Genomic DNA, 16,235 nt, shown 5'->3' on the forward strand with positions numbered 1-16,235 from the left:
ATTCAAGTAATTTGTGATATGGTACTATTTTATCAACAATAACTGAATATTTCAAAAGTCCAAATGAAAAACTTTTAAGTTCAGTACAATAAAAAGCCCTTTAAAAACTGAATTACAATAGATCTCTTCTTTTGTTTATGGTACTACATTAACATGGTTCTAGAATTTAAATCAACAACTACATTTACCATGCCTATTCTAATTATTCTAACAATATTCTAATTGTTAGTTGACCTGACACTTGTCTAACATTAAAATAGGTTTAGCATTGGTCACTTCTAAAGATCACAGCAAATTGGAGACTTCTATTAAATGAAGCTTAATTGCAGAAAACACATATGAAAACACTTAAAATGTATGGCATATAAAGTTATGAGAACAAATACTGAAAAACTGTGAAACGACTAAGGTGTTTTTTTATTGAAAAGCAAACAAACGTTGAATAAAAAGATCAGAGGACAATTAAGAAGGAAACAATTTCAACAGTTATCACATTTCATCAGGAGAGAGCTGAAGGGTCTGGTGACTGAATGTTGATTTCAAGAAAGAAGGAAATTTTAAAATCTTCCAGAACGCTCTCTATCTCTTGACCGCCGTCTCTCTCGGTCTCTTCCTCCTCCTCCACCACCACCACCGCCGCCGCCGCCACCACCACCGCCTCCTCCTCCACCACCACCTCCTCTATTGCGTTCCCTAGAGCGAGAGCGTCGTTCACGGGAGCGAGAGCGGGACCGATGTCTGTGAAAGAAAGAGAACAGGTTTACTGATGAGTCAAAACTACAAATCAAACTAGTTTGGGGTGTGTAAGATAATGTGATGGGTTTTTAATTATTTATTGCCATGTCAGCAACCAAGGCTGTTTTCATGGCAAGAACATTTCAGTAATATATATTTTATATTATATAAATATTATATTATAAAATTATTAATTAAAAATGTTATAAAATATTATATAAATATGTATACATGTACACAATTATACCACAATAAATAAATACATCAATTAAATAAGATTGTGTTAATACATAATAAGAATTCTAAATTTTTTCCTGGTTTCACTTTGTTAAAAATGTCCTCAAGAGATTTAATTTCATAAAAATGTCTTCTGGAATCAGTAAAATTAGGACAGTCTAGTAAAATGTGTTTGGGTGTGCAAGATAAAAATAAAATAAAATTCTGTATTTTTTCTGTATAAAAGTGACAGGAAATATTTTCATGTAAACAATTTAATCTCAAAACAATCTGTATTTTATGGTTGCCACAAAATATTTAGCACACCTTGTGCATGACTGTTGAAAGATGTGAAACAAATTTTGGAAATACAGTATGATGCTTAATATATTCTTATAGGAAAATGCATATTTAAAATATATATTCTTGCAAAAACATTCTTCAGCATCTGCACTGAATATGGACCCAAGAAATAGCCCAATTACATCAATAGTAATGAATCATCCAGACCTGATTGAATTGAAAATGGGACATTTTGCTTGTTTGCAGTGATGTAGACGAAGACCAACAACAACAAATACTCTTCCCAGTGGTCATAAGCATCTTAAATTAATGCAATTTGGTTGTTCTGAATAACAAAAGCATGGCAAGGGACTGATGTCAAGTCTCTTTTCACATCTATTTGCACTGCAAGCTGAAAGATGCTTAAATTTAAATAATTCCGAGTTCACACTACAGGATTAAGCCTGATATGCAAGCTAACAAGCATGCCGAGAGATGGGGCTGTGATTGGGGGGCAAATCAGCAGGAGATATGCATTGGGTGGTCCTTGTGTGAATTACTGAACACCACATCAAAGAGGTTCACTCGCGCATCGTTGACATCTCACAGATGAAAAGCAAATATCTAGTATACTACACTAAATACTCTGGAATAGTCAGCAAACAACAAAAAATAAATAAAATTAATAATAAAAACGCATAAAAGATGTGTGAATAAAGTGGTGGTGTCTGAAGGTGTCAGACGCGGAGCACAGACACTCTTTATCTTAGTGGCAATTATTAATCTAATACCACTAATATTGAATTGATTAAGGCCTCTAACGCTGCGGTCCCACTTGAGTATTAAGTTTCACATCACTTCACTGCGTGACACCAATCGAGTATCAAAACACAACCTCTCTGGACAGAAATTTAAAACGTGGCGCAATCGCTCGCTTTTTTTAATGTCTAATAATCTTGTTTAATCCCGCCCTTTTTCGCAGCGCCGTATGACAGAATTTCACAAACACAAACTCTAGTGTGACTGCAGCTTTAGAATGACCAAAACAACATTTCAGATGTTCTACAGTGTGCTCAACCTGCTGGTTTGTCCATTCACACACATTTGTATCCTCACATGATCTCTTATAACAAAATCACATGCCCTTTTTAATGCGCATACTGGAAATTTGCTCAGTAAAAAAAGTTCCCATTGTGTTTAAGCGCATCTTTTCTTATCTAATCAAAAAGTTTATCCTGCTCAGTGATGCGCATGTTTTTATGTGCATTTCTAAAACTTATGCGCATCATGGCTACCAAAAATTAGATATGCACTGTTTATTTATATCATAAGTAATATGTAAAATTGTGTGTCAGGAGGAACAGTAGACTACTAAAAATGTAGGACTTTGCAATTTAGGCAAACCCTTTATTTTAACGTGGTAAACTAATAGGCTTTTTTTGACCACTCTGTTGAAAAGTTTCATGCAATTAAATCTTTAAAAAGGCTTAAAATGATTTAACTTCACTTTGCAATTGCAATGTCAGTCTATAGCAATCTTTCCTGTTGTAGTTTGTGTTAGGGCCTACTCACATTATGCCATCCGTACCGTGCCCAGGACCGTTTCCCGGATCGTTTGAGAAGTGTGAGTGCACTGAATCGGGCTCAAGCACGGTTCACTTGGCCGGCCCTGGCCCGGTTGGAAGAGGTGTGCCTGAGCCCGGTTCATTTGGGCTTTGGCGCGGTACACTTGTGTGTGAGTGCAAAATGCGCCAAAGCCCGAAACTGAAAGCGAGACGTGACTTTTAAGGGACTGTTTCATATGGATTTATTAATAATTCTTACTGTTCAGTAAACGCAAACTGCCGTAGTTTATTAAAGACGCAAACTCCTTACTGCACGACAGCTGCGCGCCTTCAGCAGACCTCCTCATTCCTGCAGCACAAAGGCTTTATGATTGTTTATGAGCGCCAAAAGTGGCGGATCTGTTCGGCGAAATATCTGACTGCGTGTCCCCGCATCCCTAAGGACTGTTTGGCGAAATATTTGACAGCATATCAAACGACTGAAACGATATAACTAGAGAAATCTCCATTGTGCTGCTGAGTGAGAGAGCGCTTCTCACTGAACAGCGCAGCAGCGATGACGTAAGCGTGCCGAAGCCCGTTTGTGGTGTGAGCGCGGGCCGTCGGGGGAGACAGAAGGGGGGGACAAGCGTGCTTTGGCCCAGTTCGAGGCAACTGTAATTAGTGTGAGTACGGCCTTACAGTACATGGGGCTCAGCTGTATAGCACCTAGTAAATAAGAAGAGTAATGACTGGCAAATGACAATGTGTTATCTTGTAAAATGTGTATTCAGTCCCATGGCTCCGTTAGCTTACATTAACACCTAATTCTTCAATTCAGGGCACTTTTGTTAGAATGAGACTCACTGATAAGCAGTAATTATAACACTACAGTATCATTACATCCTTAGAGTAAAAAATAATCACATCGCTGAATGACATCCTGAATGAAGCAGTTTTTGTTTTGTGGCAGAGGTACACTGTAAATGGCTGTTGTCATGACAATCGCGGCAGACGGAGACAGCGCACGTGAACCTAGCGTGAGTAAGATTAGGCCATGCTAAACTGCTGAAGTAGCCGCAGCTAAAATGAAACCACTCCTCACAAAAATGAATGCCATGATCGTGTTACCATTGTAATAATGTTTATTGTACAACCTACTGGCATCTCTAAAGGTCAGCGAGAGGCAACATCGTTTCAGTTAGGCAAAAGCACACATTTGAGTAAATAAAATCAGATCGGGTTTAAAGTTAAGTTCAGGATGATTTTCTGGTCTGATCTCACTTTAGATAGACTTTTTTTTATCAGCTTTTTCTTTCCCGTATGGTTTACGGTCTTTTTGTCTTGACAACAAACGTTAAGCTTTTTCTCTCAGCTCTTGCCATCTCATTATACATCGTTTAATCAGACAGACAGATGATGACTTAATCGCATCCCGCATCTACTGTGGACCAGTTACTTTTTAAATGTGTGTGTCTCTTTGCTCAAACCGGCGCTTGAGCAAAGAGATTCACTCTCTCGAATTACATGAATGCGCTCCCGACTTGTAAAACTGCGCTTGCGACATTTGTCAGTGAAATTATGCCATACTCTTGCAGCCAAAATCATGTGGCGTGCAACCACAGCGAACCTCCGCAAACACAGAAATGACGTCACATTTGCCATGTACACAGAGTCAATAACAGAAAGCTGATTGGCTATTGCAAGTTGACCTCACTTGTAGTTGTAATACCGCAAATTACAATTGGACTAGTGAAATAAAGAACTACAACACCCCGAAAACCTAGCAACAACAAAAAAAGAATCAAATGAGCATTAGATGTAGCGTTACATGGACATCAGAAAAGTAAGAGATGTTAAAAAATATTTAAGACCTAGTACAGCCAATTTAAGACTTTTTAAGGCCTAAATTTCAATTTTTAAATTTTAGACTTTAAGACCCTGCAGAAACCCTGTTAAAAGTAATCAAGTGTGAGCTAAGAGTTTGTTGTCCAGTCAAAGTGGAGTACAGGCAGGACAAACACTACTTCACTAGCTCATGTAAAATAGGATACATTAATATTTCTCTACATTGTGCCAGGGTTTTCATATGGAGGCAATCAACTTTTGAAATCAGTACTGCAGATGTTTAGTCTAAACCGGAGTCACAGCTCAGTTATGCGCCTTCAGAGAAGCTGCTTTTTGCTGCTGCTTTAAAATGGTTTGGAGAACACTAGGCCTAATGTCCTTTTTAAAATGTTTCTTCTACTACCAGAGAAATACTGCACGACAGAGTTGCTTCAAATATTTGTCTGCAAATGCCTTGTTTTTGAGGGTGAAATGGCACATAACAGGCAGATAACAACATAATTTTAAAACAGAGCTGCAGGAACATTGTGCCCTTGAAACGTTTTGGTAGTGAAAATAAAATCTAAATAAAGAATGTGTTACATGCACACCAGTCCTGTTAGTTTATTTAGCATGTACATAATTCCTATGGTTTGTTTGAAACCAAAATAAACTAATAAATAATTGTCTATGTAAATGTAGCTAGCTTTGATTAGCCATGTTGCTTAAAGTAACATCTTAAAACTTGAAAATTATAATGCAAAACAATATAAAGGCATTATGACACCAGTGTGGTGGTTTTTAAAAGCACACACCTCTTCCTTCTGCGGCCGTACAGCTCTCTCCTTAGTTCCCTTGAGATTGGCTTCAGATGCATGAAATTGCAGAAGCCTCCTCGAGTGCACTCTCTGTAGGAACACAAGAGTACTGCAGTCGGTCACAGAGAATGACACCCTATTAGCACACATCTTCACCTGAACCAATATATTATGCGCTCCTGGCTTTGGCACCAGCTATAGGTAAATATCAATCTGAATGCAGGTAAACATTTATCTGTGGGAATGCAGCGTTTCAGTGTGTGCGGTGTTTTTGTTTTAGCCCTCTGTTGGTTACACTTACCCCATCTCATACTGTCGACAACAGGCCTCTCTGAAGTCAGTGACAGGCGAGAGCTCCGCATGAATGGGCTGCCCATTAAACCAGCGGTTGTTCAGGTTAATCACCGCTTTCTCTGCATCTTCTTCACGGCGGAACTACAAAAATAAAAAAATAATGAATTATTTTAATAATGACAAAAACAGGCTTTTGCATTATGGTATATATAGAAATTTAGTTAAAGAAAGTACAGGCAATCGATTGTAGGAACAACAACCAAAATAATATGGAAGTCAATGGCTGTGTTTTTTCTACATTATGCTCAAACTTCCTTTGTAAAAAATTATATATATGCAAATAACCATAGAAAGGGTGGATAGTTTGTTTGTTTACTTAACGTTACATGAGCAACTTTTGGCAATTTCATGACAAGACCAATATACATAAAAACTAGTGCTGTCAAAATAAGTGCGTTAACGCATGCGATTAATTTTAAATATTTAACACGTTAAAAAAAAATTACGCAATTATCACAGTTGCAGTTTTTTTCCTGTTGTGGTCGATGTGTGTTCAACATGCAAAGAAATATGAATAAGACTAAGGAAGCACTTTTTGAAGGAGAGTTTCAGTATAAACAATTAATGTGGCATTAACAGGCTATCCAGCGTTTTCTCCAGAGTTTCATCTAAATTCATAAGTTTCATTTTCAATCTTTTGACTTTTGTTTTAATGGAATTTGAACTGAAAGCAAAACCTCAGCATTTCTTGACTTGGTGGTCCTTTAAGGTAATCAAAAATCACAGTCAAAGACGGCACCTTCCTCTGCCTTTCAGCATGCGCCCTCAAATGCTTCATTAAGTTTAGCGTGTTTCCCCCTTAAACGCAACTTTTGTAAAGTGTCTGCTTCACGTTTATGTGTCAGAATTCTTGTGAAATACAGCCCTACTTTAGAACGCTTAGTTTAAGCGATATTGATGAACGCGATCATGTGTGTTGAATCTGAAGAGAGTTGCTCCGACTGCGCCGTCCTGCACGCGGGGTGTGTGTGTGTGTATGCATGTGCATTTCCTAGCAATGGGAACAAATGTCTAAACGTCGTCGTCCGCATATCCCTCAAAGTTGTTTAAATGTTTAGAGATGTTGTGACCAAAGTCCCTGTAAGAATTAGTCTTTGGTGTGACAACGCGTACATGTGAGTGCCTTTGATGTACCCCTTGATGCTTCTCACATCCTTGTCGCAGCAAAAGTGGCTACAAAATTAGGCACCGAAATGAATACGCTGATTCAGATCCTGCTTGTGAGAGACTGTTCTCACTCTCAGCTCACATCATTCAGAAGAAAAGGGCCACATTGTCCCCAATAATGTCAACAGACTGGACTGTCTTAACAACTGGCTGAATGTAAAGGAGGACTAAGCAAAACAGTTTCTACTTTCTAATTATTGTTCTCAACTCACAGCAATACAAATTTTTAATGAGTACAATTGCTTGTATTTAATACTTTATTATTATAATAATTTTCCAGTTCCATATTTGCAATGACTGTATTTTGGCATTTTTTTGCAGTCCACTTAGAATCCAACATGGAAATCATTTTTTTTTCTTTACTGGCATTGACTGTTTTGAAATTCAAATGACATTAACATGCCTGTGTTTTTATTTCTGTAATAAATATGGCTGTCAAGCCAGGATCTTGATAATTTATTGTGGGCATGTTGTTTACATGAAGAAATCTGTTACAAGTTAAACTAAAATTCGAATAAACAATTATATTTACAAATAGTTTTTTTGACTTGCGTTTACATTGATTTTACCTTTGAATAGCCAAAATGATAAGTTTCAGTTTGTTTAAATGTGGTTGATTGCGATTAATTGCAAAAAAGTGTGATTAATTCATTTATTTTATCGATTGACAGCACAAATAAAAACATTAGATGAGAACAACATGCTTCAATAAGCCATGATCTACACAAACACATATAAATAAATAAAATTCACATTATTAAAAGATAAATATGATTTATAATTCAATCTTTGATAAATAACTTAAAATTTTTACCTATTTAAAAAAATCAAAGTCTTTTTTTTTTTTTTTTATAAAAATCTTGTCTAGTGGTACTGAAACTTTCACATTGTAATAAATGATAGAGTTTTGGGGAGAGCAGCTTAACAGTAATTACATATTAACAAGTGGAGGGTGAGTAAATAAGAAATAGCATTTTTGGGTGAGCTATCACTTTAAAACTAAGAAAGAACTCCACAGTTCCACAGACAGGCATGGGCCGGTATAAGAATCTGATGGTATCATAACCTTGGATAAAAATACCACGCTATTGTGATTACTGCTCTAAAAATATATTCTTTTTAAATACTCTGTCTGAAGAAGACACTAATTTGGTTACGCCATAATGCATTCCTGTAACTTAAATAATTCATAGTCCCTATAACTAAAATCATTCACAGTACCTGCATTGCAAACAATAAAATAATGGGGATTGTTTTTCCACCAACAGATGTAGGAACTATAAACACCACCTCCTGATGCAAAAACTTCTAAATAGTTTCTTTTTAGTGCAATAAGGTCAAGAAAGTGTTTAACAGTGATCTAAAAAAAGATCTCAAGTACAACTGACTATAACAACATCTAAACAAAAATATGTTCAAAGTACTGTAGATTCTCTCACCTTCACATAGACATTTCCCACCAAGTGATCTCCTAAATTATCGCAGACGTTCATCTCCTCAACCTCTCCATATTTCTCCTCCATTTCAGTGAAGACCTCCTGTGAACAGTGAATTAAAAATCATGTTAGAGTATAATACCTGCAACTGCTGATTTGCTTCCATTAAAACAGAAATGCCATGTGATCTAATGACTTCTGCAAGATATTTTTTGCTTACTAAAGCTAATCAGTTCTAACATATACGTATAGTAAAAACATTAATAGTGTAAAATACTATTAGGGTATAAATGTACTATTTTCTATTTTAATGTAATGGTGACTGCACAGCTGAAATGTCAGGCAATAGTATTATTCCTGCGTTGGCATGGGCCGGTATATGGTTCTGACAGTATGATAACCTTGGATGAAAATACCACGGTTTTAATGTATCACAGCATTGTGATTACTGCTCAAAAATCAGTTACTTTAAAGTGTCTGGGTAAAAACAAAAATGCTTTCGATTTGCTAATATTGAACAATGAATTTTATTTTAGGAAATATTTATAACATTTTGGAGCAGTAAACATTTTAGACTAAATAGTTAAAATAAATTATTGACTTCGTTTTGAGATAAAAAAAAAAAAAAACACAGATTTCTTTACAACACATAAGAAAAAAACCTTACATATACCTTAGGAATGGTATAACAAAGAATTTTAACAGTTTAAAAACCTTTACTTTTCCAAACTGCAGTAAACCTTGAAACCGGTTATCGCCCCATGCCTATGTCTGGTTCACACCAAAACAGGTATAAAGTATTACCGGGAGTAGATTAAAGTTAATGCAAACATGCAAATGGAAATTCTGAAATCCCTTAAAATGTATATTATTTCTCTGATTGTAAGAATGTTAAATGTATTAATGGAATAGTTTACAACAAACTAATAAACCTATTTGAGTAAGAATTCCCTGTTTAACTTAAGTTTCTTCTTGTGAATACTAAAGAGAATATTTTGAAAAAGATTGAAAACTGGGAACCATTTAACCACAACTATTGACATCAATGGGTACTGGTTTCCAGCTTTCTTCAAAATATATTATTTAGAACCACTTGAGGGCGAGGAACTTTTTTATTAGGGTTGCATTTAGCTGCCTCATTGACCATTTCCCCATGACTTTCATAGATGCACAACTCACCTCAAAGAACTCATCATAATGTTCCTGCATCTCCACATCACTGACAGCATCTGATAAAAGAGAAAACAATGATAAAGTACAGGAATGACTCCAGGTAACTCCTGGGCTCCATCAAAACCTGGATTTAAGATACATTTGTTTTTTTTATAAAATCATCACATATGAATGAGGACATTTTAGAGAAAAAAATGAGCACGTTTTGTTAAAAAAAAAAAGAATCAAATGAAAATAGTCCTTTACATGTGGTCAATATCCACACAAACTAAAATTAAACTATAAATTAATTGAATTTGTAGAAAAGGCATTATGTTCAGAGTTCATGCACATATTTACTACTTAAAATTCCATGACTTTTCAATGTCTTTTCTAAAACTTTCAGGTAAATCTTCATGATCTTGTTTCGTTTTTAATGCAATGTGTAAATAAGAAAAAAAAATGCACATTCAAATTTACTACAGCATATCAAACATGTGACAATCAATGTATTTTATATTTATCTGTAAAATAGTTTAGAAAGTGTCTAGCTGTCGATGTTGAAACAGAAATGTTGGCTTGTGTTTTCACAAGACTACTAAAATTAATACAAACCTCTGCAGTTAGAGATAGTTTCTGGACACGACACTCAAAATGCATCTTGAACTATGGTGAAAGCAAGCAAAAGCGAGGCGAAGCTGAAACTGCTTTTACTTTTTGAAGTTAATTGCTTTTACAACTGAAGATTGCAAAGTTTACCCCACACAAAGAAAGTCCCATGAAGAGATGGACAGCTCAATTTCATTTCATTTAAAATGTACCCAATTTTATTATCTCAAATATATTCAAGCACAAAAATAATTGTTAAGCAATGTTTCATGACTTTTCCAAAACATTTTGGGTTTATTTGTTTTTCAAAAACTTTTCCAGGCATGGAAAAACATTTTTTTTTTTATTTCATGAAGTTTCCAGGTTTTCCAGGACCTTATGAAAACTGTGTGTGTGTGTGTGTCTGTATGTATATATGTATATATGTATATGTATATGTATGTATGTATATATATATATATATATATATATATATATATATATATATATATATATATATATATATATATATATATATATATATATAAGGATATCAGGATATGATGACTTGTATTGTTCATTATAGTTTTGTAGCCATCAAGAAAACGACCAGAATTAGCCTACTGTTCTTTGCATTATTCTTTTTGTTGTCTAACTGTGTATACATGATTTGCTGCAACCAAAAAAATAGCTTTAAAGATTAGTCAACCGCTTGCGTGAGTAGATCTCAGCAACTTTTCTGGTCAAATACAGGTTTTGTGAATGTTTAATTTTTATGTATAATATTATAAATGTGCTGTTAAATGGGTAGTTTACCAAAAATGAAAATTTACTATCCCTCAAGTTTATTTATAATTTTATTCTTTTGAACACAAAGAAGATACTTTAAAGAATGATGGAAACTGATGTCCATAACAGGAGAAGTAAATACTATGAAAGTCAATATAGTTACAGGATTTCAGCTCTCTCCAAATTATCTCCATTTGTGCTCAACAGAAGAGAGAAGCTAGGTTTGGAATAAGTGAAAGTTGAGTAAATTATAAATATACATTATATAAAAAAATATATATATTTTTATGAAATAAATAAAAACAACATAAATGGACCTTTCTTTTGGAGAAAGTGGTCCAAAGTGCACTGGCTAAAACATGCAAATAAGAAAATCAAAGTCTACTTGTGATCGAATCAAACAAAATGTATCTTGATAACAACTGTAATCAGGACCGTGCATGCTCTTAGCTCCGGATTGCAGGACATCACTTAATCCTAATACAGGAGTAGGACTTACTTAAGCCATCAGCAGACTGGGCTGTGTTTTGTGGGTTCCTGTAGATGTTCAACAGGGCAATGGTCTGCAACACATATCAGATGTCAATCACAACATAAATCTAGCAGAAACATCATAGATTACAGGATCACTGATGTAAAAACTGATAGATACCTGACTGAAGGTGGGTTTATTATGAAGTCTAGAGCATCGGTCTCCATGGCGACAGGCTCCGATTTTAAAGTAGAAAGAGCAGTTGACCCTGTTGAATTAAAACACACACTTGATCAGTTTTGTTCACACACTTCTGGACTTTTTGATTAACAATGCTCTTAACAATTTGTTTATTAAACAGAGTTTATTTAACACTGTTCATTAAACTGCTTTCGAACTAAATCAATATAACTTTAGCCATCACTCTCACAGGCTGATATTAATTTTATGGATAGCAATAGGTTTCAACATTTAATCGAAATAATGTACAAGCATCTTTTACACGATACGTGCACTTGCTTTTTAGTTATTAGTATTTTTTATTAAATAAGACTAATCTATTACCTAATATTAACGTTAGTAAATAGTAAACTTTTAAAAGGGGTACTTATTCAATCGATACTAGTGTTTACTATTAGATACAAGAACCAATTCGTCACTTCAACCACCCGTAACGTTACTCGCTCATTCGATACTAGTATTAATTCCAATAGTGAACTAACTTAATTAGGATTTACGTTAATGTAAATCTTCCAAATGATACTAAAATACAAATTAATCAAACATAGGCTATTAAAACTAAAAACAAACACAGAAATATGGCTTTTAAATAAGATCCATTTAGCACAGCGTTGAGAAGGCGCCACAATGAATGAAAGGAGCTAACAAGACAGGGCTGGACTTGATTTAACAACGCAAATGTAAAACAAATCAATAATAAATGTACATAACAATCTATTACACATGAAAGCATTGTGATCTGAATTATATTTGTTAATAGTATTATTGTTGTGCTGTTAGCGGCGCGGTTAGCAAACGGCTCTGCTCATCACCACGCGATGCACAAGAAAAGAAATACTGAAAATTATTACATTTCAAAATTATCAAATTTTTGCAATAATGCTCAGGGGTGCTCAGCATAAAGAATCACAAGCATTATTTTACGACAATTACCACTACTTACTTGTCTTTTTCTGTACCGAAAATAGACGCCAAGTATTCGGCCATTTTGAAAGAAGAAAGGCGGTGGGTTTTTTTTCTTCTGCCGGAGGATCAAGAGCAGGGGCCGCTGAAGATGGAGGGTCAAACTACTGCCATCTAGTGAGCACCGACTGCAGCACTAATACAAAAGAATTAAATCAAACACAGCGTCACCTATTGGACTGGAAGCATTTTAGGGAAAGAAAGATAGACGTTGGGAGATCACGATGAGCATTATCATACTATTAAGTATGGTTTCCCATTTCAGTCATTATAACATAAAGTCTCAGTGTATTTTGCAACACTCCTGGTTGTGATTATTTTTTACGTGGGTACAATTGATACATTAAGTCAAATTGTTAGTTTTGAAACAGAAGCTGACACTGTATTTTTATGTTGGCACTGCTGAGCTGGGTTTTATGATGATTTAAACCTAACTATTCACCTTAATTACTGAAATCTTGTTTCAGAATAATATTTTCTTCTCGGCCATTTTTATTTTTTGTGACTTCAATCTCCCTATGAGCGTTTCTCACCTGAATTAAAAACATAACTAGTGTTGCATTTTCTCCTAGCCATATAATATATTATTTGGTTTTAATTGTGGGTTAAATCTGTTTCTTTCTTTCTTTTTTTGGACTATAAAATAATAAATAAATATATTCTTATATAAAAATATATAAATATGTAATTTAAATATAAATATAAAGATATTTTTAAGTCATTGTACACACAGCACCTCATATTGACAGCAAAACGAAAAAAAAAAATTTATTAAAAATGAAAAACTGAAATATCGTATTCAGACCCTTTGCTCAGTATTTAGAAGCACTCTTTTGATGTAATACAGTCAATTGTCTTTTTGGAAGAGATGCAACAAGTTTTTCAAACCTGGATTTTGGGACCCTCTATATATATATATATATATATATATATATATATATATATATATATATATATATAGAGTTCATATGCAAAACCTCTAATTGCTGAATTTTGCACCTAAAGTGGACATTTTTCTCTAGCTCCTGTGTGTTTATGGCAATTGGTATGTTCTTTGCATTGAATTTAAAGTGAAATAATACTGAACACAAACAGGATCCTTAGAAAAATGCTAATTTTAGAACAAAAATTCAGATGACAGATGACACTAGGCTGGGAGATGACCAGCTAAAACCAGCTTGACCAGCCTAGCCAGGCTGGCAGCCCAGCCAAAACCAGCTATGTCCAGCTTAAACCAGGCTGGTCAAGCTGGTTTTAGCTGGATTTAGCTGGTCATTTTCCAGCTTTACCAACTAAGACCAGGCTGGAAATGGCTGGAAACCAGCCTGGAAGTGGCCAAAACCCCTCTAAAACCAGCCTGGTCGACCAGCTAAAACCAGCCAACCAGCTGGATTTTTTAGTGGGGTATATATATATACACACACACACAATATAAACACTGTAAAAAAATGTTGGGTTCCTTCATTCATGTTGTACTAATACAAATCGATTAAGATATTCATTTTCACAATTTTAAGTGGATTTAACATAAAATAATTCAGTTGTCCCCTTAAGAGTTGCGTTGTATCAACTCATTTTAAAAAAGTAGATTGAACAAGCAGCAAACATAATTTTTTAAGTACAAACTCATTCATTTTCTTGTCGGCTTAGTCCCTTTATTAATCCAGGGTTGCCACAGCGGAATGAACAGCCAACTTATCCAGCAAGTTTTTACGCAGTGGATGCCCTTCCAGCCGCAACCCATCTCTGGGAAACATCCACACACACACACACTCATACACTATGGACAATTTAGCCTACCCAATTCACCTGTACTGCATGTCTTTGGACAGTGGGGGAAACCGGAGCACCCGGAGGAAACCCACACGAACGCAGGGAGAACATGCAAACTCCACACAGAAACGCCAACTGAGCCGAGGCTCGAACCAGCGACCCAGCGACCTTCTTGCTGTGAGGCGACAGTACTACCTACTGCGCCATGGGGTTTTAATTTGATCTGATCATAATTATTTGAGTAAACATTGCCAATTGAATAATATTTTTTTTTGCAGTATAGTATAGTTTAATATTTAGTCATAAGTAATGTTTGTAAACCAACATTAACTAATATAGCCTTATCGTAAAGTGTTACCAGTGCACACTATGTTCTGCATCCTTTGAAAACTGCCCAAAATTATTTTTGCAAAAGTAATCGTGGTAATCGTTTGCAGAATAGTAATTGTCCAGAAATAGCCCTCTACCATGTCTCTATTTGTATTAGTATTTATAGTGTATTTGTGGAACTTGAAAAAAAAAAAGCAGACACCCTTTGCTCTACATCAGCAAGTAATGGCCAAGGGAGATTTAGTGGCCTGTGACTTTCCGGAGAGCTTGCCAGCTTTACAGGTCATGTCTCCGATAACAGCTGTTCATATAAGTCAGTCAATCTTTAACCATTTGTTCTAAAATAATTCCAAGGCAGAGACATTAAATTAAGAGACATGTGGTATAGATGAGTTGGGTAAGCTAAAAGTGTCCGTAGTGTATGTGTGTGAATGAAAAAGTGTGGATGTTTCCTAGTGATAGGTTGCAGCTGGAAGAGCATCCGTGGCGTAAAACATATGCTGGATAAGTTGGCAGTTCATTCCACTAGGGCGACCCCAGATTAAGAAAAGGACTAAGTCGAAATGAAAATGAATGAATGAATGTTCAGCTAATTGTTAATGCCTGTCAAAATACATGGTGATTTAAAAGATAAAAAATAAAGATAAATACGTTTAACCAATGGAGCTGGCTTTTTTTTTGGATAATTATTTTTGAATCTTTGAATTATATGGAATTAATATCTGTTAATGTTTGAACTTTTGAGTAAATTAAAGTTGTGTAAAAATGTCTTCGATTAAGTAAGTTAAACTTATCACTAAAGTGGAATAAAAAGAAATTAATTAGTTTTTAAAAACCAAAAGATTTGAGTAAGAATGTAAAAGAATATGTGTCAAGATAACTTAAAACTTACTATTCCAGGAAACATGAATAACCAGGAAATTTAAATAATCTAGCTCCTGTTCATCTAACTAACCATCTGTCTCGCTTTTTTTTTCAACCCACTCTTTAAGATTTAAAACTCAGAGCTTCTATTAGTACAAAGAATAGGAAAGTCAACTAAAGGAGGTTGAGCCTTCTCACATATGGCACCTAAACTCTGAAATTATTCCTGATAATGTCCGAGGCTCAAACACTGTCTCAGTTCAAAACAAGATTAAAGACCTATCTTTTTAGTATAGCATACATACAATGCATCACATAGCGGTGTGATGTGTAAGTGAGCTATATGCAGGTCAGTGGGCTTGACAAACCACCCAGAGGTCACACTCTCTGGCTTAATAACACACAAGGCACTTTGTTAGAAATACTTATTTGCTTTATGTTTGTTTCTATGTTTGTTTATATAACTGCTATTTTCATTTATAGCACTTAATTTTCTGATTGACCTTTAATATCTCTTGTTTAAATACATTATGAGCTCAATTTCCACCTGAGGATGCCCATCCAGAGGCCTCTAGAGATCCAAGACCTTTGAAGAGATAATGCCAACCATAGAGGACTTTAAGGACAACAAATATGAAGAGATGAAGGGATGATACCAACTATAGAGGACTTTGAGGACAACACA

The 16,235-nt window shown here is 35.1% G+C and overlaps 1 protein-coding gene across 1 annotated transcript; it reads right to left on the reverse strand.

Moving 5' to 3' along the window:
- Nucleotides 1-396: 396 nt before the first annotated feature.
- Nucleotides 397-12,608, reverse strand: u2af1 (U2 small nuclear RNA auxiliary factor 1). Its single transcript, NM_177479.2, is given in 8 exon segments — nt 397-738; nt 5,420-5,512; nt 5,724-5,857; nt 8,383-8,481; nt 9,559-9,608; nt 11,408-11,471; nt 11,561-11,648; nt 12,564-12,608. Coding segments are annotated over 8 exon segments (753 nt in total). The 5' UTR covers nt 12,608; the 3' UTR covers nt 397-557.
- Between the last annotated feature and the right edge of the window lie 3,627 nt (nt 12,609-16,235).

This window comes from Danio rerio, chromosome 9 (genome assembly GCF_052040795.2).
Source record: "Danio rerio strain M-AB ecotype USA chromosome 9, GRCz13ab, whole genome shotgun sequence".
NCBI classification, from domain to species: domain Eukaryota; kingdom Metazoa; phylum Chordata; class Actinopteri; order Cypriniformes; family Danionidae; genus Danio; species Danio rerio.